At 31.9% G+C, this 23,391-nt stretch overlaps 1 protein-coding gene across 16 annotated transcripts in view; it reads left to right on the top strand.

Annotated features, from left to right (window-relative positions):
- Pcdh15 (protocadherin related 15) overlaps nt 1–23,391 on the top strand; it is a 702,462-nt gene that overhangs the window by 613,407 nt on the left and 65,664 nt on the right. For all 16 annotated transcript variants that reach the window (XM_076835193.1, XM_076835192.1, XM_076835191.1 and 13 more), the window contains one exon: nt 4,437–4,564. In XM_076835193.1, the coding sequence (XP_076691308.1) occupies nt 4,437–4,564 (128 nt within the window). The remainder of the gene's footprint in view (nt 1–4,436; nt 4,565–23,391) is intronic.

Genomic DNA, 23,391 nt, shown 5'->3' with positions numbered 1-23,391 from the left:
TGTGGTTAAATCTTCACAAATAAATAACATGTACCTTAGAAAATGTCTTCTTACAAATAAGCAAAGTAGAATGCAAATTCTTACTTATTTCAGGGGGGAAAAATGTATGCTTTCAGCCAAGCTTCTTGATTCAGAAAAAGTAAAGATATATAGTAGGTATTCCCAGACTATTCAGATAACAATGATGACATTTTAGAAAAGTGTAGAAATAACTCAATGAAGTTTATTTCAATATATATATATATATATATATATATATATATATATATATATATAATTTTTTGCATGCATTGTTTTATAACTTTTGGTTTTTTTACACTTCCAGTTTTCCAACTTTACATTAATTTTTCCTTATTTAGAAAAGTAATAAGAATAAAATTAGAGAATATGTATAATGAAGAAAATTAAGATGACATAAAATTGTACATTTTTACTATTTTAAAAATTCCATATTTTCCCAGTTATTGCTATGTATTCACACACATATGTACAAATTTTAATAATATGTGCTTTGTTTAAAATCATGGCCTCACTCTTTATACTTGGTATTGTATCCAAAATATTTTTCTGTCATTGAATATTCTTCAAAAACATTATTTTAATGATTTTGTAATATTTCAACATGTGAATGAAACATAATTTAGATATAATTAACATATAATTCCAACATGTGGATTAGAGCACAGTCACCTCTTTCTGTGCTAGTAAAAATCTAGTTTGCTTTACAAGTATCTTTGAAGGTAGAAGTATTCAATTATATGGAAATAAAATTTCTCAGATTGCATTCATACTATTTCTAAATATTTTATGCTTTTATGAGGTGAAGGTGAGGGATGTTTTCAACTATGGGCATATGAAAACACTTCCTTAGTCCATTTTTAAATGTGACTAATTTAATTTCAGTCAAATTACCCACTATTTTTTATATGGTTTGAATGCAGATTTTCATTCATTAGTCCCATTTTATCACTCTATATTTTTAACACCAAGTTTTGTAAATATTTAGAAAGTTTTGGAAATTTCTCAGTGAAATGTTAATCCTTGTGGTTTTAGATGGAAAAGCATACTCAAATACTTACTAACTATCCAAAGACAAGCAAATTCTCCTTCTTTATTTTTCAATTTCTTTGGGAGAAGGCAGGGGAATATTGACATAAACTGTCCTGCTCCCTATTCCTTCAAACTCAAAAATTCCAGAGAGATTTCAAGACTCTATTGGATCTTAGAAATGGCTCACACTGTGGTTTGTGGAAGGTCTGTGGTGATCTCTGCATAGGGGAAGAAGGAGGATGTGCATGTACATACACAGTCATATCCACAGCATTGCTCACATTATCTGTCAGTGGTAATAATGTTCAGAGGGTAATACAAATAGAACCAGATAACCATGTAAGAATTTTAAGAGCCTTCTGTTTCATGCTAACTTTTTGATATGGATTTTTTATGTTTTTAATTTAACAAAAAAATCATAACTTTTATTTCTTGTTCCACATAGTAATATCTAGAGTGGCTCAGGCAAGAAAGTCCCTCAAAAGATATATTGAATAAATAATCAATCAATAGAATGAAAAAATGAAGAACTGTTAATTTTAATACTTGATTTGATTTAAAGAGTCATACTTGTATTTAGTAAAGTCACTGTGATGTCAGAATGCAGAACACATTGGAAAAAGATGACAAGGGAAGCAGGTGATATATAATCACACACACAAAGCACCAAAAGACTTGCATACATGGGAATCTAAGGGGTTGTGATAAAAATGACACAAGAAGTATTTATTAAGAGCATATTTAAGGGCTGGGGTTGTGGCTCAGCGGTAGAGCGCTTGACTTGCATATGTGGGACCCTAGGTTCGATCCTCAGCACCCCATAAAAATAAATAAGTGAATAAAGGTATTGTGTCCAAATACAACTAAAAAATAAATATTAAAAAAAGAACATATTTACTTGTTTATGAGGGGGATATATAAAATTTGAGTTTGTAAACTTTTCCTTTTTTTTTTTCTAATTTTTTTAGGTACCAGGGCTTAAACACTACAGTAAGCACCCTGGGGTGCTCAACCACTGAGTAAAAACCCCAGCCCTTTTTACATTTTATTTTTAGACAGAGTCTCACTAAATTACTAGGGCCTCCCAAAATTGCCAAAGCTGGCTTTGAACTTGTGATCCTCCTGCCTCAGCCTCCCACACCTTGGGGATTACAATCATGTGGTACCATGCTGGTGATTTTTTGCATTTTAAATTACCCATTTAATGAAGAATAATGACATCCTTAATTAGTTTAGATTTCGAGACCTCTATCTTATGCAGAATTCCAAAAAGGCACAGCAGATTTAATTTTATATATTTGTGAATGACAGAGAAGAAATGTGTTATCAGAAAAGTGATATAGTTTAGGATTCCTCCCTTTCTTTAAATATTAAATTTGTAGCTGTTAACTTCTTTGATTCTAGTGGTAAAAATGGTATGTTGCTAAGATAAAATTGGATTTTATTTTGGATAAACTATGATTGATGGTGGCTAACTGAAGGGCAAGCCAGGACTCTAGAACTGAAGAACAGAGAAGCATAATCAGCCACAAACTTTACTTCCTTTCTTTGTTGATCTAGCAAATTTATCCTCTTTATTCTAGCTTTTTCAGTTCTAGCTTTTTCAGTTCACGGATTATGAGAAAGAAATGAAGCAGAGGGAAATGAAAAGAGGAGCAACTGGATACGGGCAAAAGCTTAGGGTTTGTCTTATTAAAAAAAAAAGTAAGGAAAAAATAGCTCTTTCTTTCTTTTTGTTACTAAGACAGGTTCCTCATTAATTATTCAATCAATTCAGATATCCAATATGCCCGTTATGTATGGCTGTGCTACTAGCTGGTATTCATTACTGAAAGCTTAAGACAGGGCATTTATTACAGGATAAAATATTAAAATAGGTATTTCTAATAAATAGTTTATAGATCAATTGCCATATATTTAATCATAATTAAAATGCATCAGAATAGTTTCCTTAGGCAACATGTTGGAATGCCTATTTTAGTCTACTTTTGCAGAATTGATAATTATTTATTTTCCATTTTATCTGGCTTGGACATTGTTTTTACACACTGGAATCCTTTTTGTATCAGAAACATCACCCTTGGACTAGTGACCAATGCCAATTTCTCACTAATGGGATAATGCGGGGCTGTTTCTAACAGCTGAGAGGAAATGTGTTCTTTATGGTATACTTTATATGATTTAAATGGCAAAATTTAGCATTTATGAATCATATGATAATTATCTTTTATGTTACATTTTTTCACTGAATGTTAGCTTCTAATGCAAACAGTCCTTATTACATGATAAAACTTATTTTCCTTTTATAGCAGTAAGCAATTCACCCAACTGTCTCTAACTTTTAAAATAAGCCGGGTGCAATGGCACATGCCTGTAATCAAACAGCTGGGGAAGCTGAGGCAAAAAGATTGGGAGTTCAAAGCCAGCCTCAGCAACTTACTGAGGCCCTGTCTCTAAATAAAATATAAAAAAGGGCTGGGGATGTGTCTCAGTGGTTAAGCACCTTGGTTCAATCCCCAGTATCAAATAAAACAAAAACTTATATTATAGTTTTAAACGAGGTGATTATTATTGCTAGTTTTATAAATAAGAATAATATATGATATACATGATTTGTGGAAATGTCTATTATTTCAGAAGGAGTTTATATATATCTGCCGCTTTAATGTAATTGGTAATGTGTATGAAGTGTTTGTGAACTGAACCATTGAGTCCAGGCACGTATTGTACACTGTAATCCTAGTGACTCATAGTCTCAGACAGGCCAATGGCAAGTTCAAGGTCAGCTTCTGCAAGTTAATAAGTAAGGCCCTTATCAACTTAGGGAACACCGTCTCAATTTTTTTTTAATTTAATTAATTAAAATTTCTGGAAGGATAGCAAAGTGAAGACATTCTTACCCTATGTACATATATAACTGTATGACCAGTGTGATTCTACATCAGGCACAACCACAAGAATGAAAAATTATACTCCATTTTATATGATGTATCAAAGTGCATTCTACTATCATGTTTAACTAATTAAAACAAAAAAACAAAAACAAAAAGGCTGGTGATGTAGATTAGTGATAAACTACCTTTGAGTTCAATCCCCAGTCCAAAAAAAAAAAAAAAAAGGGAAAATAGCAGCACACACAGTACTTTAGTGCACAGTACTTTAGCATTCATTAAATCAATTAAAATAAAGACATTATAATCAAAAGAAATAGTGGCAATTTTACATTATTATAACAAAAGCTTCATTATTGATATCCTCTGGATTTGGGGAATTAGGCATCCATTTAGGAATGATTTTTACTGTAAGTATGATAAGTGTTTATTTCTATGCATTTGTTTTTCTAATGAATAACCATTAATAAAAATGTTTTATTTCTTGTCTCCTAGGCAATATAGCGAAAGTATACATTGAGATTCAGGATGAAAATAATCATCCCCCAGTGTTTCAGAAAAGATTCTACATTGGAGGAGTATCTGAAGATGCAAGAATGTTTGCTTCTGTGCTCAGAGTAAAGGTATGAAAAAATATACTAAGACACAGCACTGAAGTGAAAGCAAAGGGTTCCAGTTCTGCAGATGAACTATATCCATGTGGTTTGCATTAATTATGTACTTATTCAAATTGTATAAACAAAAGCCTGAAGATTGAAGATATATGAGTTTAATTATTCAAAGTAAGGCACAGATTATTTATATGAGGTGACTATATAAGCAATTTCCTTTTTATTTTCACTAATAAGTGAGAAAAATTATTTCATTTTTTATGATAAATAACATTAAAAGGTTTGTTTTCTTAGTATGTTTTTATGCCCTTCATAGTTTTAATTCAGGATAACTTCAGATTCTCAAAATATAATTTCAAGTGGCAAGTAAAAAATCACTGATTTCCACTTGAAGGAATGATATTTTTAAAATGTTCGATAATTTTGTTCTACAATAATTTTTTGAAATTTAAATGTTTGTTAAATTAATGTAGAAAATAACATTACTAATGTCAATACTTAACTGAAATTTTAAAAATCCTTCCTATTTCAAAATTATGCCTAACCTATTTAGAATTTTTAAATATAATATTTAAGACTAAGGTTGATATTTAATACTTCTCTAATTTTATCAAAATGTTTAAGGATAATTTAAAAGTTTGACAACACAAATAGTTGCAATAATTTCATTACTAAGAAATGTATGTTAAAAACATTGCATTTTATTGGGGAACAAATTTAAAGTCTATTCATTTTTATTCTCAATTACAGTTGTTTTTTTTGGGGGGGGGAGTATCTTAATAGTTATTTTCATTGCTGAAAATACACCAACACAAAACCTAAATATCCCTGGTAAATTTAGATTTTGTGTATCAATAGTTTTACTTTTTTTCCCTACTACTAGCAACATGATGAATATAGTTCTTTTTACAAGTAATTGAATCACGTATCAAACATCCTCATAAAGAAAAAGAAATATCAACCAAGCAAAAAAGATGTGTGTTGTGCTCATAAAATAGTTCTTCTACAATGCCAATACTGGTACCTAATCTGAATCCCCAGTTTTTCTAAAAGCATTTCACCTATTTTTCCATCACATTATGTCCAACTTATAAATTAGAATAACAACCCTCTGTAGCCAGTTCTTATCTTTTTTTGTTTTATTCCAATGAATAATTAATTAATTTGGTTCAATCATTTCCTTAACAAATATTTTTGAATGTTTAAAGTGTGTTAAACACTGTTCTAGAGGTTAGATTCAGAACAATAAAAAAACGCTCCCCCCTGAGCAATGCAAATAAACTGTGTAAAATACAAATAGATGAGTAAAATCGGTAACTATTTAATATAAAGTCATGTAGTGATAAATTTTAAGACAAGAACAAAACTTGAGAATGGTGCTGTTTTCAGCTAGAAAGTTTAAAAAGAGCTCTGGGCGGGGGCGGGGGGGGGGACTTAAAGGATAAGAGCAAGATTTGTGGAACCTGAGAGAAGGAACTGAATTCCAATGTAAACCCCCTAAAGCCAGTAGGGGCTTAAGAGACCATAAGACTGAGAAAGGCTGGGTGGAGATGAGATATAATCCTTGGGGCTAGAAGACTGGATTTCTTTTCTGTTTATGTTGGAAAGAAAGTCTTTGAGTAACTTGGAATAATGGTATGACTTAATCCTATTGTAAAGGGATTATCCTTGGTACCTTGAGGTTGGGAGTTTGTAAAAAACAAAAAACAAAACAAAAACAGTGCTTTTAGAGAGGAGTAAAAGTTGATCCCGATGCATTACTAGCCCAGATAAAGTGTTAGCATGGCTTTAACCATGAGTGGGGGCTGTGGAGATGTTGAGAAGGAAGTCAAAAGAACAAGGATTTGCTAACAGGTTCTACATAATACCCAGGGAAAGTCAAGAATGATTCAGTTTTGGCTGGGGATGTGGATCAGTTGGTAGAGTGCTTGCTTCACATGCACAAGGCTGTGGATTCAGTCCCCAGTACCAAAAAAAAAAAAAAAAAAAAAGTATAACTTAGCTTTTCTTCTAAAGAAGTCCCTGTCCTTCCCTCAGGTATTGTAATGACAGAAATCAAGAGTTCATTTGAGTAGACTTTATGTTTATAAAGCTTTTTCAATATGAAAGCAAAGATTTTGGCAAGAGTATTGTTGTTGCTGATCTAGAGTTAAGAAAAAAATTGTGGACTGAGATGCAATCATCTAGAAAATGCTGTTTAACATTAAAATCCAAAGACTACACCCTGGAAATTTGACACTTAGAGATCAGAAAGAAGAGAAATTGCTCTATGAGGTAGTAGGTATACTTGGAAAATGCAAAGCACAGGAGCCATGTAATGAAAAAGAATGATAAAAAGACAATGCTCAATTGTCAACTGGTACTGTGATTAGAAGGTTCCAGTGTATTTTTACATCACCACTTATGCTAATGGAAGAATACTGTGGTAGAGAAAAGGAAAACAATAATTGTAGTGCTAAAATATCCCATTAAATTTTGTGGCAGATGGCTATATTAAGAAAAATTACCAGGTGGTAGCGTTAGTGAATTTTGTGATATTATAACAACATACCTGAGAATGGGAATTTTTATAATGAAAAGAGGTTTATTTAGCACACAGTTTGGGAGGCTGAAAGCCCAAGAATGGGTGGCCTCATTTATTCATCTTGTGACAAAGGCCTTTTGACTACCTTACAACATGGTACATGTATGCAAGACAGCAGAAACAAGAGAAACAGCCAGGAAAGGTTGACAACCCATTCTTATGGGACTTAATCCAGTCCCAGGAGACCTGACCCACTCCTGCAAAATCAAAAACAAAGCATTAATCCTTTCTGAGGTTGGTGCCCTCATGATGTAATCACCTTTCAATAGGCCCCATCTCCTAAGAATCCACCATGTTCTAGACGAATACTTGGAAACCAGGCTTCCAGTTTATGAAAATTTAGGAAATAAAATATCCAAACCATAGCAGTAATGGCATCTGCTTCATAGGAATTGGGATGAGGTGGTGAAGGAGACAAATTACTGTGAGAGATTGTGATGAAATAATTTAGTTAGAAGAGCACAGATTGCATCCTGGATTCCAAGGAAAGAAATGGTTCAACACTGAAAGGACAAAAAAGTTTTCTTGAAAGTAAGACCAGCTCTGAAGGGAGGTTAAATTTTCTCAAAGTGAAGCTTATGTAAGGAGGACAGAGGAAACACAGAGAAACACAAGAGGAAACAAAGAACCAAAATAGAAGCCAGGTGCAGAGCATTTTTGTGAAACAAGAATGGAGGCAAGAGATTTAGAGGGGATGGGAGTAAAAAGTCTTTCATGATCAATATCATTTTCCATTGCTGCCTTTCAGCTCAAAGTCTGAAATCTTCTCCAGAATTCAATCAGGGTGAATGTGAATTAAGTAGTTCTTCTAATTCATACTTTGGTAAACTATGTTATTGAAAATAGCATGGAATCAAGGCCAGCTATGTTGTGGTTCTTGAAGGAAAGATGATTTGAAAATGTGGAAGTAGCCCAGAATTGTGAAAGAGGCTTTTTTATACCATTTGCTTTGAACTATTGCAGTAATATTAGATTTCTTCCACCCTGAATGGAAGCTAATTTTTTAGCCTGCCATAAAATTCAGAATGATAAAAGTTAAATTAAAAGAAAATATGCCATGTGTAAGAAAAGGAAGAGGAAACACAGCATAGAATAGGAATGACAAAGTTAGGTGAGGCTTTGAAATATCAATGAAGGAAGCTACACTAACTTACAATATTGATAGTGGGCTCAGGACTTTTTTTCAACATTGGCTATAGGAAAGTTAACACATTTAAATGAATTTTCTAATATAAGTGCTTACAAGGGAGCAAATACAATATGTTAAAGGACTTATTCGAATTTTTTTTAAGGAAACGTACTATAAGCCTACCGTGTGCTGAAAATTTAGAGGCAAACAAAACAGAATGTGCCTCTGCCCTTGCAGAGTTAGTAAACAAGAACCCTTTCCTCACAAAAAAAAAAAAAAAAAAAAAGGAAAAGAAAAAGGAAAAACACATATGCAATAATTAAATAAGAATGTATAAAATACCTCATGTTGTTTAGTTGAGGTTCATACCACAGTGAGTGAAAAATAGGATCTTTATCTGGAATTTAAGCTAAAGTAGTAAGAATCCCTTTGTCTACAAATCACGAATATGAAAAACTCAATGTCAGAAACAAATGAATTACAGTATTGATTCAATGTTTATTCAAACCAAAAAGATCTTGAACAATGCATTTGTGAATTATTAAAGATGTCAGATTTAAGGAGTTTATAGAGTAGAAGAAAGTATGTTGAAAAAACAGTTTTCACATTCCAACTGTTTATTTTATTCTCTAAATAAGCAGAAAATAGTGATGAGGGATTTTAGCAGAATGATGCTGTTGATAGAAAAAAAGTCACATTGATGGTCAGAGGATGCAAATCTTCTCAGTGGCAAAGGGTATAGAGAAGTTCAAGAATGGCAATGCACACAGTAGGTACACTCTATCTAGACAGAGAAATGGGCTTCTGAGAGCTTGTGGTTTCCTGCTCTGTGCCTTTTCACCTGGGTCTGATGGAGAGCACTCCCTGTACCTCTGTAAGTGTTAGTGCGTGTTCCCCCAAGTAGCTTCTCTTCAACTTACAGATGTGAACACTGCATCACAGGAACAGTAAGTCACCTTCCTAAATTTTACAGCTGGTCTGTAGAGAAGCCAGGATCTGCAGCCAATCACTTGTATTATTTTCTGTGTCTGCTCCTTTCTCTCTTTGAGGCGTTATATTCCACTCCACTAGACTGCAGATGTCTTCTCTCACTAACATTGCTGTAAGACCAGGTACCCATTAAAGTCTTTAGTTATTTCTGATTTTTTGCTTGTTTGTATGCTATTTATCATTAAAATTCCAAGTGCCTTAAGACAACCATTACACTTAATTCTGAAATCCTCATCAGCATGGGTTTCTCAGTACTTGTGGATCATGTCATTGTAAGCTAGTGGGTTACTTTAAAAAGTTTTCTAATTTTTTCCCTAGTTATGCACAAAATATATATAAACAGTGCCAGTCTGAAGTAAAGGTCTCACAAAATACTAATTGAAATTCACTTTTGTCATGTTTGAAGAAGCAAGGAAGTATTCAAACCCCTCCCATTGTTTCAAGAGAGAGAGGTGTTTCCTAAAGAGATCTTAAGGTTGTATCCCTTCACATTTTGGCATAGCATCTGACTTTTCACGATTTGTACTTTCAACAAAATGAATGTGTATAGGTAACTAATGGTACCTTGCTTTCTTGACTATTACCTTGTGATTGAATTACTGTGTGTGTGGTGTAGCAGTTAAAAACACATTATTTTGTCATCACTTGTCTTTGTGCCTGTTTTCCCTACTAGAATTCAGATTTCATTTAGGTAGGTATTATGCTTCTCCCTTCAAACTGACTTTTGTTTATGATTTTTTATTTGTTCATTCATTTTTACTTAAAGTCACTTCTTTTGATAAATTACTGGTTTTAGAATTAGCAAAATATACTTTACATAAAATGTTTTGAAGCAAAATTACAGCACAAAGAGTAACATTGCCTTTGACCTTCCTGGTATTTCACTTCTTATTAAAAATGAGGAATTTAGATTTGCTAATATTTTTGTCTTTATGAAAGAAAGTCCCATCCCTTCTTTCTATCACCCTATTTTTGTGAATGAAAATGTTTACTCTATGCCATTATATATTGGATATTTGTAAATAGGTTTTGATTTTTACAGGAACTCAAGATATGGGCTTTCCCTGAGTCTCAGAGGAGACTTTATAGTTGAAAATTGGGCCATCCTCTAACTGTTGAGACTATGGGAAATTTTGGAAATGAACTAAATGTACTTTGCATTGTGAGATAGTCACAAGCTTTTGGGGACCAGGATGGAATGTTATGGTTTGGATATGAGATGTCCCCCAAAACTCATATGTGAGACAATGCAAGAAAGTTTAGAGGCAAAATATTGAGTTATGGGAGCCTTAACCCAATCAGTGGAATAATCTCCTGATGGGATTAATTGAGTGGTAATTGAAGACAGGTAAGGTGTGTATGGAAGAGGTGGAGAATTTGGGGTGTAGCTTTGGGGTGTGTATTTGTATTTGGCAAGTGGAGCTCTCTCTCTCTCTCTCTCTCTCTCTCTCTCTCTCTCTCTCTCTCTCTGCTTCCTGATCATCATGTGAGATGCTGCCCCTCACTGCACTCTTCAGTCATGATTTCTGCCTCAATTCAATCCCTGAGGAACAGAGCCAGCTGTCTATGGACTGTGACCTCTGAAATCTTGAGCCACAAAATAAGCTTTTCCTCCTCTACAGTTGTTATGGTCAGGTTTTCAAATCACAGTAGTGAAAAAAGCTGACTAAAACATGACCATAGACCATATTGTAGTTGATAATATTTCTATTGGTTTATGTACTAAATTCTCCAAATAAAATAGTTGGTACATTTACCGGTTTTAGAAGATGAGTGCAATACCAGTGATAGCATACTAAATTTCTCTTTGGTTTCCTTTAAACATTCTTCCTTTATTTTCTATCATCTTTCTCTCTATGTGGATCGTGTTAAATCTTATTTATTTTAGAAACAAAATAAATCTTACTTATTTCAGAATACTATGTGGTATACATGAACAGTCATTTACTAAACTCTATTCTGTTTCTCCACTGTATTCTTTAAAAGAACATTGTTCTCATTAGTCATTATGTTGTACAACAGATTACTTTAACTTATTCCTGGTATATAACTTAAATATTGCATTGCTTTTGGTAGTTCAGGCATTCTAAGTCTGTATTTTGCCTATGTACAAAATAAGAACCATGAAAAACCATCACCACTTTCTCATGCACAGCATTTTTCCTTAATGGTCTGAACAAGTAAAACATTATAGCTATGTTGCTTTTAATACAAGAGGACAGAACCAAGTCTGTTAACATTGTGGACAGAAAAGGAGTCTACAATAAAATAATTCTGCATGTGTATTTTACTCTTTTTTTTTTTTTTTTTTGCTCTCTTACTCCCCTCTACACAAGTCAATCATCTTATTGTCCACAGAAGGGAAATCTAAAATCATCATTCATTTCACAGAAACTTAATTTGTGCATGTTGGTTTGAAAGTAGTTTAATTCAGAATGGCCTTTGTTTTCATTCTCTCACATAGAAATGAAACTAATTTTCCCAGTCTATGCTTGTCTGAAAAATGAAGAAAGCTTGGATATTTGAAAGTAGAGGAAAAGTAGCTCTTATAACTGGAAAATTTCTAAAAAGTAGAGAGTTTGAAAGCCTTTTATGACTCTTCAGCCACTGAACATGATATGTGAAGAGAAAGGAGTTCATCCAGTGAACGGCCAAGTCAATTAGCTTTCCAGCCTCATGGGCAGCTTGTCTGTTTCTGAGTGCACGTGGGTGAGATGAGAAATTTATTCAATGTCTGAATATTGTTCAGATGATTAAATGTGTAACAACCCAGGGGAAGGGGATGAGATGTTATTTTTTGAGTTAAACTTGGCTTTCTTTTAGGAGATTTTATGTTACAGTGCAATGATAATTGTGTACTCTCCTAGCTTATGTTTTAAGAACCACATCCTCCATCATCTCACACAGATCCATCAGGAATTTCAACACTTTATTCTCCCTTTTAAAATCTCAGATTTTTTCTGAACCTGAAGACTTCACTATAAGACACAATTCTATGTGTGATTCTGATGAAGTATTTCTTTTGTATGAAAATGTCTAATTATTTTTCAAACCTCCGTTTAACTTTATGTCATACTGACCCTGCACAGGTGACCTATAACACCAATCTTAGTAAAAATTAGAAAATTGAGCTTTGACTGTAAGTTTTCATTCATACTTCTCTAAATATGTCTTAATTTGAATCATCTATTAATATCTCCAATAAAATGGGTCAAGTACAAAAGTTCCTTAAAATGTGTTTTGAAGAAAATTTAGTTACAAATAAGTTCTAAGGAATAATGATTTTCCCTAGCAGTTCTAATTAATTTACCTAGAGAAATTCAGCAGGCCTGGGGAGAGATTTTATACATAAGGATAATATAATTTGCATTCGTTAGTTCATTAGTCACTGTAGAGCTGAAAATTGCATGCCTTTTACAATTTTTTTTTAAATGGGCAAAAAACGTCTGGATTCACAAAATTGCAATCTTATGAAGAGTAATAATAAAATCTAAACTAGAATTCCCATCAAATAGACATTGAAATTTTATGTGGTGGCTACACTAGTTTTGGTAAACATATTTCTATATTTTGTGGTGTATCATTTTATTACCAGATTTTTCCCCTTCTAGACATACATGGTCTTTCAGGATCCCAGTAATCTAAAAAAAGTCAAAAGTTAATAAGGTTTATAGTAATTTCAAACCTTTAGTACTATACAAAGTTCATAGACCCCAAAACATGCTGTAGGCCAATATCAAAGAAAATATTTTGATGTAAACTTTATATTAGGAAATAACATGCATATATAGATTTGCACAAATACTACATGCACAATTCAGTAAATCTTCATAGTAAACACACCAGCATAACCAGTACTCAAAGAAGCAGCATAATCAGTTCCTGTGCCTAGTGTCTACCTCCACCCATAGATAACAAGTATTCTGCCTCCTAGCACCTTAGATTATTTTTTTTTCTGTTTGGACTTAGAAAATCTGTATTTTTGTCTGATTTTGTTTGATTGCCTTATTTCTATGAGATTTTATTCATTTGTTTGTGAGATCCATCCATGTAACAATATTTATTTATTTTCATTGCTCTCGAGGATGTCACTGTACAAATATATATTACAGTTAATGTATCCTAAGTACTGCTGTCAGTCATTTAAGTTGGTTTGGGAGTTTTGATATTATAAATATTGTTTCTATGAATCTATTGGTACATGTCTTTTTAATTTTTTTTAATTGTTGATGGACTTTTTATTTATTTATATGTGGTACTAAGAATTGAAATCAGTGCCTCATGCATACTAGGTATGTGCTATACCACTGAACCATATTGGTACATGTCTTTTAAGAAATACACACTCGTACACACACACACACACACACACACACACACATGCATGCATGCACGTTAATTTCTGTTGGGTAAATACTTAGAGTAAAAATTTTTGGTAAGAGGGTATGCATATGTTAAGACATAAGAGATAATGTCAAATAGTTTTCCAAAATCTTATACCAGTTTATACTCCCTTAGAAATATCTAAATGTTCCAGTTATTCAAACATTTGGTATTGTATTTTTGGTTTTAATCATTCCAATGAACATTTAGTGGTTTCTTTTACCAATTCCTAGCAGCTAATAAGGTCTAATGCCTCTTCATATATTTTACCAGTATTTGTATCTTCTATATACAATGCTCATTTCAGTCTCATTCCAGATTTTTCTTGGGATGGCTGTTGTTTAGTTTTCTCATTACATAGTTAGACTTCTTTATAAGCTCTGAATTGGAGATCTTTGCCTCATAGATGTATTGCATATATCTTCTCCCAGCATATGAGCTTGTATTTTCACTCTATTTTTTCATAAAGAAAAATGGAGAAGACAGTTTTTTTCTTCATGTTGGACAATTTTGTTCTGTTTAAAAATGCTTTGACTAACAGACAAGTATGAATATATTTCTCTTTGCTTATTTCTTAGCATTTTATTTCATCTTTATCATTAGATTTATAATCCATATAGAGATTCTTTTGGGGCTTGAAGGGAGGTAGGAGCATCAAGTGTTTAAACAAGTTTTCCATTTCAACATTGAATGGGCCCAGCTACATTTTCTGCAGAGACCATCTTTTCTCCACTGTACTCATTGGTTCCCTGAGTTTTGAATCAGATGAGCATGGATGTAAGGCTTGTTTGTGGACATTTTATTCTGTTTTATTGATTGATTTGTCTATCCTTACCTTATATTATCTGGATGCTTTAAAAATATCTGATAGTATATGTCTCCTGCTTTTATTTTTGGATATAGGATTGTGTTGGCTTATCTTGGTCCTATATGTTCATTATCATATAAAGCTAAAATCAACTGATCAATTTTCACAGGTTAAAATATATATGTTAGAATCTAACTGAATAAACAGATCCAATTGGAGAGAACGGTGCTATACAATATTGAATAGTCAGATAAATTTCTGTCTGAATTTATGTAATCCAGCTAAATGTTTTTGTTTAATAAGAAAAAACTAGAAGGGATGGGTTGAATGCAGTTTGGGGTAGAGAAAAGAATGGGTTTTTAATGTTTATTCTTTTATTTTCTTCAACTCTTATATAGTAAATTCTGAATGCCCATTTCAGATTTCAGCATATCTGAAATTAGGACTGTTGGCTTTCTCTCTCTTTCTCTCTCTCTCTCTCTCTCTCTCAAATTTGATTTCTCTTTTGATTTTTAAGATCCTGTGTTCTCTTTTTAACTTTCGTTTATAAACCCAAAGGAATTCTGAGAAGAAATTTGGGGTCCTCTGATAGGATAATAATACAGTATAGTGGGAACAAAGATGAGTCAGGCTCCAAGAACACAATTTTAAAATTTAAATAAAAATTTAAAATTGTGTAAAAGGTTTAAAATTCAGAAAGACAAAAAAGATTATTCATCTTTTTAGTGATTTAAAGTACAGCTTTATAGAAGATATAACAATAGAATTTTATAAAGCAAGAGGCTTTTTTTAATTTGGTTTACCCCATTTCCTTTTAATTATTGTCCTTTGTTTAGTTAATATTAAGGATATCTGATTTTAATCTTTGGAGAAATTAAGCCACAGTATCTTTTGTGATTTCTAGCAAGAAAGCAAGTGTTAGGATAATAAAGCACTATAATTTGTGGCAGTGGTTGATAGATGCCTATAATTAGAAAGTAGATTGGATCTAGAAGATGAGGGCTGCGAGGGGGAAGGAGAGTCAGTATGAAAAAAGATATGGCTTTACTCCAGTTCTTGGGTTCAGAATCCAGGATTGTAAACATGTAGACTTGAAAATTATTTAATGATGTCCACAGATCAGAAACAGACCCATAAATTATTGCAAGATGCATGAGCACAGACAGAGGCCTTATGATATTTTATGGTGTAGCATATTGATGAAGAATTCAAACTGGGTGGGAAGACCCAGGGAAAGGGAATTGTGAATCTGGGAATAGGTGAGTGGGAGGATTTATGCATTTAGCTGAGATCATGTATTAGGGAAGGATAAATAGTGTGCTTTCCAGATCCAGGAAGCCCTGGCTGAGTTGGGAACATACCCACTCGAGGGATAAATAGCATGTGAAAAGGGTCAGACCACATTCTACTAAAACAATCTCTATAGAAGGAGGTAGGTCTTTGTGGGTTTAGAATTATGGCTTAGAGATAAGATCAGAGTATGGGATGACTGTGTCTTAGGTCAGAGATGGCGGAATAAAGGCACACCAGTGGGCCTGCAATAAAAATTAGTTTTTACTCCAAGACATGAAGTCATGGTAGGGATTAATAAGGAAACTTTTTTCATTTATGTCAATTTTGATTAAAGTTTAATCAACTATTAAGAATATGCTAAACCACAAATCATGAAAAACAAGGTAGATGAATTAAAAACATAAAGAACATAAAAATAATGTTTTGATATTCAAGTCCATAACTTCCCTGCAAGCCTAAATAGAAAGACAATTTGGACTTTTATCCTTTTAACATGAATAGGCTTTATAAAATTTGAAAGTTTATTCATTTTTGTAAGCATCAGGTCTGCAAAGTGATCATGATGTTATCTAATGAAGTTCTTGTGAATATAAAAGGAAAAAAATGTATATTCTGAGCATACAGCTGGGCTGTCTGAAACCTCTCAATGTTCACAATCATTAATAGCTATTATATCAGAGCAGTTCTTTTACCTATAATACTAATCTTATATTGTAAATTTAGCATGCACAGAGCATAAAAGTTATTAAAAACACAATTCTATTAAATGCCCAGGTACTTTATCATTATCCTTGAAAACAAATAGTGGGCCTATCTTTCTAGAGTTCTCTGTAAGCATCCATATAGACTGTTAATTTTTTTTTAATCTTAAAGGGATAACAATGAAAATAATTATAATATGAAAATTAACATAAAAACATTTTTATCCAGTGTGTCATGATTAGGTGACTTTATCTTTGAGATGCACATTAATGTACTATTTTCACTAAAATAACATTCATTAAGGGAGAATCAGTACATTTCCAAATGTTTTATATTTTCTATAAATGTTTGCTCCTTTTATATGAACAGTGATGAGATTTTAATTTATGAGATTTATATGTGGGGCTGGGGATGTGGCTCAAGTGGTAGTGTGCTCGCCTGGCATGCGTGTGGCCCGGATTCGATCCTCAGCACCACGTACAAACAAAGATGTTGTGTCTGCTGATAACTAAAAAATAAAATATTAAAAAATTCTCTCTCTCTCTCTCTCTCTCTCTCTCTCTCTCTCTCTCTCCCTCTCTCTTTAAAAAAAAAGGATTTATATGTTTTAAATGACTAGCATTATTATCTTAACTTCATGTTATAAAGTATTTATGTATAGTTTTTTTTAAATAGTTATCCATAGACTAATAGTTTTCTTTCAGGAAGCCATGGTAAATTTAAGTAAAAAAAATTATTTGCATATGTATTAGGTATAAAGTTCTAAAATAAAATTGAACAGAATAGCTGGGAAAACTTTTCATCTTCAGGTAGATTTTTATTAATATAGCACAGAATAGTTTTTTTTATTAAATTTTTAATTTTTTAAAATTTTAATTTGTTATATATGACAACAGAGTGCATTACAATTCACATTACACATATAGAGCACAATTTTTCATATCTCTTATTGTACACCAAATAGAGTCACATCCTTCATGTCTTCATACATGTACTTAGGGTAATGATGGCCATTGCATTAAATTGCCCTTCCTACCCCTATGCCCCCTCTCTTCCTCTTCCTCCCCTTTTCCCCTTTGCTCTGTCTAGAGTTCATTTAATCCTCCCACCCCACCCCAACCCAAGCATATATGAATTCACATCCTTAAATCAGAGAAATCATTCAGCATTTGGTTTTTTGAGATTGGCTAATTTCACTTAGCATTACATTCTCCAGCTCCATCCATTTACCTGAAAATGCCATGGTTTTATTCTCTTTTAATGCTGAATAATATTCCATTGTGTATATATACCACGTTTTTCATAGAAGAGTTTTAAAAAGAATGTTTAAAATAAGGGCACATTAGAGATTTTTGGCTCTGTTCACATCATACCATAGAATACCATAAAATTGAAGGAGATTATTTTATAGTAATTAATGTTTATCTGATAAGTGGAAAAATATGTTAAAGTTATTTAAAGTAAAATTAAAAAGACATTAAAATTTGTTAAATACTTTTTTAATGAGAAAGGAGCTAAATCCATATAAAAATAATTCTAGACTAGAAAAATCCACCAATTTAGGAATGTTTATCAAGATTTCTTAAATCTTCCCTCATATATAGATATGGTCCAAACTGCCCATTTTCAAAGTGAAAATATTAATAGAAAGTTCTGAACAGCACAAAATAGTCTTTCATGATTATAAAATGAATTATCTACTAAAAATTGAGAAATGAAATAGTCCTTTCTCTGGCATTAATGAATCATGGCATGACACTTTTCTGGAAAACCCTGAGCATATTAATGGTATGTAATGCTATGATTATAACCATGAAAATGAGGTATATCTAATGAGAAAAGAAAAAGAACACAATGAAAATCTTTATCTCATATTGATAGAAGCCTGATTAGCATTAAATGAAATTAAAACATTGAATTTTCTTTCCATATGCCATTCAATGTAAGTAGCATTACTCATAGGAATATAAGCAGCTCCATTTCCTGCCAGTGTTTGTGTTCTGTTTTGTGTTTAAAAAAGACATGTAGAGATGAATCTATTTGTTTTAATTCCTCCTGGACTCTGATAATATCTATATGGTAATGGAAATTGAGCAATATTAGATTGCAGTTTTTAATGGAATCTATCAATTTAGTGCAGATGTCTTCTCTCTCTGAAACAAATAACTTGGTAATTATCTTTAGCCCACCATACACTCCTGTCAATACAATTAGTTTATTAGCAAACCATGAGTGAACCCTGGAGTCAGAATTATATATTCTGCTCACCAGCAGTTTGAGGTCACTGAGTGATTCAGAAATGGCATTATGAGGAACAGCTATGGAGTTAAAAAATTAAATGATTCCCTATTAAGAAATATTTAGAACAGTAGAGGCCACTAAGTATACTCTCAGATTTCTTATGTTTTCCCAGATTTTCCTCACATAGGAAATCTTCTGTCTCTAATTGCTTTTCATCACTGATGTTCAACCTGCATTTGGTCACCTTCGTTGTTGTCAATGCCAGGCCCTGAAGATTGGACTAAAGAATTGCTTGAATTAGAGCAGATTGGTCAGACAATTAGGTTGAAAACAAATTGACCAATGCTTCTTTTGACCCAAATCAAAACATTGAAACTTTTTTTTTAAAAAAGTACACATTTTTGAAAAGATTAACATTAATCAGAGACATGAGGTGGGAGGGAAAGGGAGAGAAAAGGGAAATTGCATGGAAATGGAGGGAGACCCTCAATGTTATACAAAATTACATATAAGAAGTTGTGAGGGGAAGGGGAAAATAAACAAGGAGGGAAATGCATTACAGTAGATGGGGTAGAGAGAGAGATGGGAGGGGAGGGGAGGGGAGGGAGGATAGTAGAGGATAGGAAAGGTAGCAGAATACAACAGTTACTAATAGGGCACTATGTTAAAATGTGGATGTGTAACCGATGTGATTCTGCAATCTGTATTTGGGGTAAAAATGGGAGTTCATAATCCACTTGAATCTAATACATGTAATATGAGATGTCAAGAGCTTTGTAATATTTTGAACAACCAATAAATAATAATAATAATAATAATAATAATAATAATAATAATAATAAAGTACACATTTTATTTCTAATGTAATGTAGAAGTTATCTTCCAACTATAGTAATTTTTGCATTCTCTGGGTTGGTTTTAAAACTGTTTGTTTTTATGTGTCCATTGAAAAATACATCTCTTTTGGACTTCATGCAACATGTGTTTGCAGAGAACCTGGGGCAAACCATTCACAGAGGCCCTGATTCTGCATCAGGATTTCCTATGTATCAGAGGGACTCCATCAATAAGATCTATTGAATAGCAGGCCTCCTGATTTAACAAAAATTCCAATAAGATGACAGAAAGTTATGCTTTTTAAAAATTATTTTTCTTGATTATAATATTTTTGTACTACTCTTTCTGTTGTGTGATGGTTGACTTAGAAAAGTGTTGAAATGAAATTCTTAACAGTTTGTTAATGACCAAAAATAGTAGGCTTCAAAGTATTCAGGATGTCTGATTCTGGATTATAAAAAGAACACATGTACACATATGCATGCTATGTATATGTAGATGCATCAAAGACGTATAAAAGCCCAAATATCATATGTTAACAATGTCTCTATATTGACAAAATTGTAGAGTTTGTAATATACCTTAGCTCATTGCATTTTATGGTATTACTGAGAAAATAATAAAAGGCTACATGTTAGATACATTGTAAAACAGTGTTGGTTATTTAAAATTTTACAACATTTCATCTTCACAAGTAATGTAGAACAAAAAGAATTAGATGTACATGATTTAGGATTATTTAAAAAGGAAAATGAAGAGAAAACAGCTATTCATATAATTTTGCTAAAATATATTAGTATATAGTTACAATTCCATTGATGTTTCACATGAAGTAACCATATTTCTTACAAGCCACCAAGTGGGAATACAAATATTTAATTTTAACTTTCATTACTCTGCTTTGTACTAAGTTGCTTTCAATTTAATGCTTTTCAGATAAATCCCCGTAGCCCTTGATCATGGGTGCTGCCAAACTATTTTAAGCTCATTTTGGTTATATCACTGTAATTTTCCTCTTATATATTTTGTTTAGCTTCCAATGCATTTTATGAATACAATTCACATAAAAATATTATATATCTTAAAGAAATATATATATGGCATTATATCTAGAAAAAGTGCTCTATTATCCACGTTTTAGAAATATTATGCTTAGGAACATAAATATTTCATAACTTATTTTTCCAACGATTAAAAAAAGTTATGGATGTCCAATAATTTGACAAAATAGAGTTAATCACATATGAACATCAAAAGATAAGTTGTCTAGCCCTGAGCAGTGGTGCATGCCTGTAATCCCAGCAGTTGGGGAGGCTGAAGCAGGAGGATGGTGAGTTCAAACCCAGCCTTAGCAACTCAGCACAACTCTGTCTCTAAATAAAATATGAAAAAGGGTTAGGAATGTGCTCAGTGGTTAAGTTCCCCTAGATTCACTCCCTAGTACGAAAAAAAAAAATTAAAAGTAAAAAATTTGTCTTACTTATATTTTTTAAGTTTGCTTCATTTATTTGCATAAATATTTATGGTCATACCCAATGATGCCTAAGCTAAGAAACTTTTATCAATGTACTTATATGCTGATAAGAATTTCTAGAATTTCAGGTAGTGTTTTCACACTAAACAAAATACAATTTCACAGTGATTTTAGTTTATTATTATAGCTGCTTCTTCTTAGCAAATGTATTAATTGGTTTCAAACATATAAAAGGCATTATGTTATAAAACTGAAAAAATAAATATATATGCATATATATGTATGTATATTTACACACACACACACACATTTGTATACAGAAAGCAAAAGCTCCAAAATACCACCAATTTAAGCAAAAGCTCTAAAATACCACCAATTCAAATGATGGTTATTATGGACAGTCACTGTTTTTGATAAATATGTAGCTTATATTAAAATAATGCAATCTATATAAATAAGGAGAGATATCTTGTCCTCATATACAAATAACTCCATTTGAGTTTGTAAATGCAGGCTTCATTATGATTAGTACCATTTTAACTGTACTAAAGGCATTTCTTTGGTTATTAGTTTTATTATAGTAATTTATACTCAGTAGATTTTCGAAAGTTCGACATGGATTTTTCAAAGTAGATATTTGTCTTGACAAACTCTTTTTCTATAATAGCTATAAATCTATAATAAAGATTTTTATTATGTAAAAAAACTTTTTGTTTGTGTTTGTTAATTTTTTATTAGAGAGAAAATAAAATATTTTCGTAAAATTTATAGAAGATTCAACATTCAAATTTAATATCAAATTCCCTACTGTTGATTCCCCTTGATTTTTCTCATATCTGTAGCTAAAAAATAAATGGACTTCTTATGCATTATTCATTTTCCAAAATATTTTATAGTGATGAAAATCACCCTTATATTGTTATTTGTGCTTTAAAATATAACTGATGTAGATGTACTATGTGTGTTTAAAATTAAAAAAAACACTCAAATTCTGTGAAGCAATTGCAACAATTGCAAAATGTACTGTTACGTAATCTAAAGATAGAAAGTGAAAATAAAACTAATCTTTAAAAAGTTAATGTTTAAAAGATATCTTTATTTCTGAAACATATCAGGTAGTCTACTTTAAATTTAAATTTTAAATTTTAAATAGTTTTTCCTATCAGTCAAGAAAACTGGTAATAGAAAAAATGCAAAACAAAAAAATTAGGAATAATTAAAATAAAAAAACACAGTTTCAAGCTTGCTTAACAATTTTTTTGTTCTTAAAATATTAAATAATTTTATTCTTAAGTCAAATGATTATACTGTTTAATATACTAAAGTAATCCTTGTGTATTGTGAGTTCTGGGCTGTTGGGTTATATCTATGATACCTATTTTAAAATGTGTATTATAAACTGTGAAGTATGTATTATATGTAACAAACATTTATTTGATTTGTGTTTCTAAATATTACAGTAGTTTCTTGATAAAACTTTTCAAAATTAGAAATTTGATGCCTGATAAATCAGCATCATATTGCAATTAGTAGCACAATAAAGTTTTCCTATGTAGGTACTTTTGCTTTGCTGCTGCTAAATAATATGTCATTCATTAAGACTACATTGATAAATATACTTTCTTATTAGCTTATTTACTCATTCAATAATCATTTCCTAATTACCTTTTGTTTGAAATCTTCTAACCAGTGAGACTGATGAGATACAAAAATGAAGCAGAAATTTGTACTGTCCAAAAATTTGCAGCCAACTGCACAAACTAAATAGTGGTCTGTGTTTTTCAATGTATACTAGGTGACCGGAAATAAAGTCTTCATGGAGATATCAATGCCATAGTAAACACAGTAACCAATCTTAATTGAGATGATGTATTTCAGCATTATAACATCTGAGTGCACACTGCTACCTGATTGATTGTGCTTGCAATATTTCCCCATTTTACAGATTAGGAAATAAGCCCTGGAGAGTTATTTGCCCAAATTTGTATGACTATTAATTCATAGAAATGAGCACACATCTGTCAAATTTCAATATTAATATTTAAAACACTTTGATTTTCATCTGTAGACATTTAAGTCAATTAATATTTAACCATTTACTGGACTAAATACTAGAGTCAAAAACATGAAAAAAAAATCTGATATATAATAAAGACATAATTTTAAAACGTTATGGAAAATGTTGTAGTAAGAATTATGTACAAAAAAAAAATACCACTTGAAACATGAAAGTGGGAGCAGCCTTCAGTGAAACCTTCAAGTGGTTATTTGAGCTGAGGTTTGATTGCTTTATTCAACACTGTATATATTTTCTTTGTGTGTATGTGTGTAAGTATGTTTACTCCATATTATATCCAGGAGCAAACATCTTTTGGCCTAGTACAGAAGGGATATTTCA

This window comes from Callospermophilus lateralis, chromosome 15 (genome assembly GCF_048772815.1).
Source record: "Callospermophilus lateralis isolate mCalLat2 chromosome 15, mCalLat2.hap1, whole genome shotgun sequence".
NCBI lineage: Eukaryota > Metazoa > Chordata > Mammalia > Rodentia > Sciuridae > Callospermophilus > Callospermophilus lateralis.
Note: the sequence above shows the minus strand (reverse complement) of the source record. Positions and strands in the feature narration are given on the sequence as shown.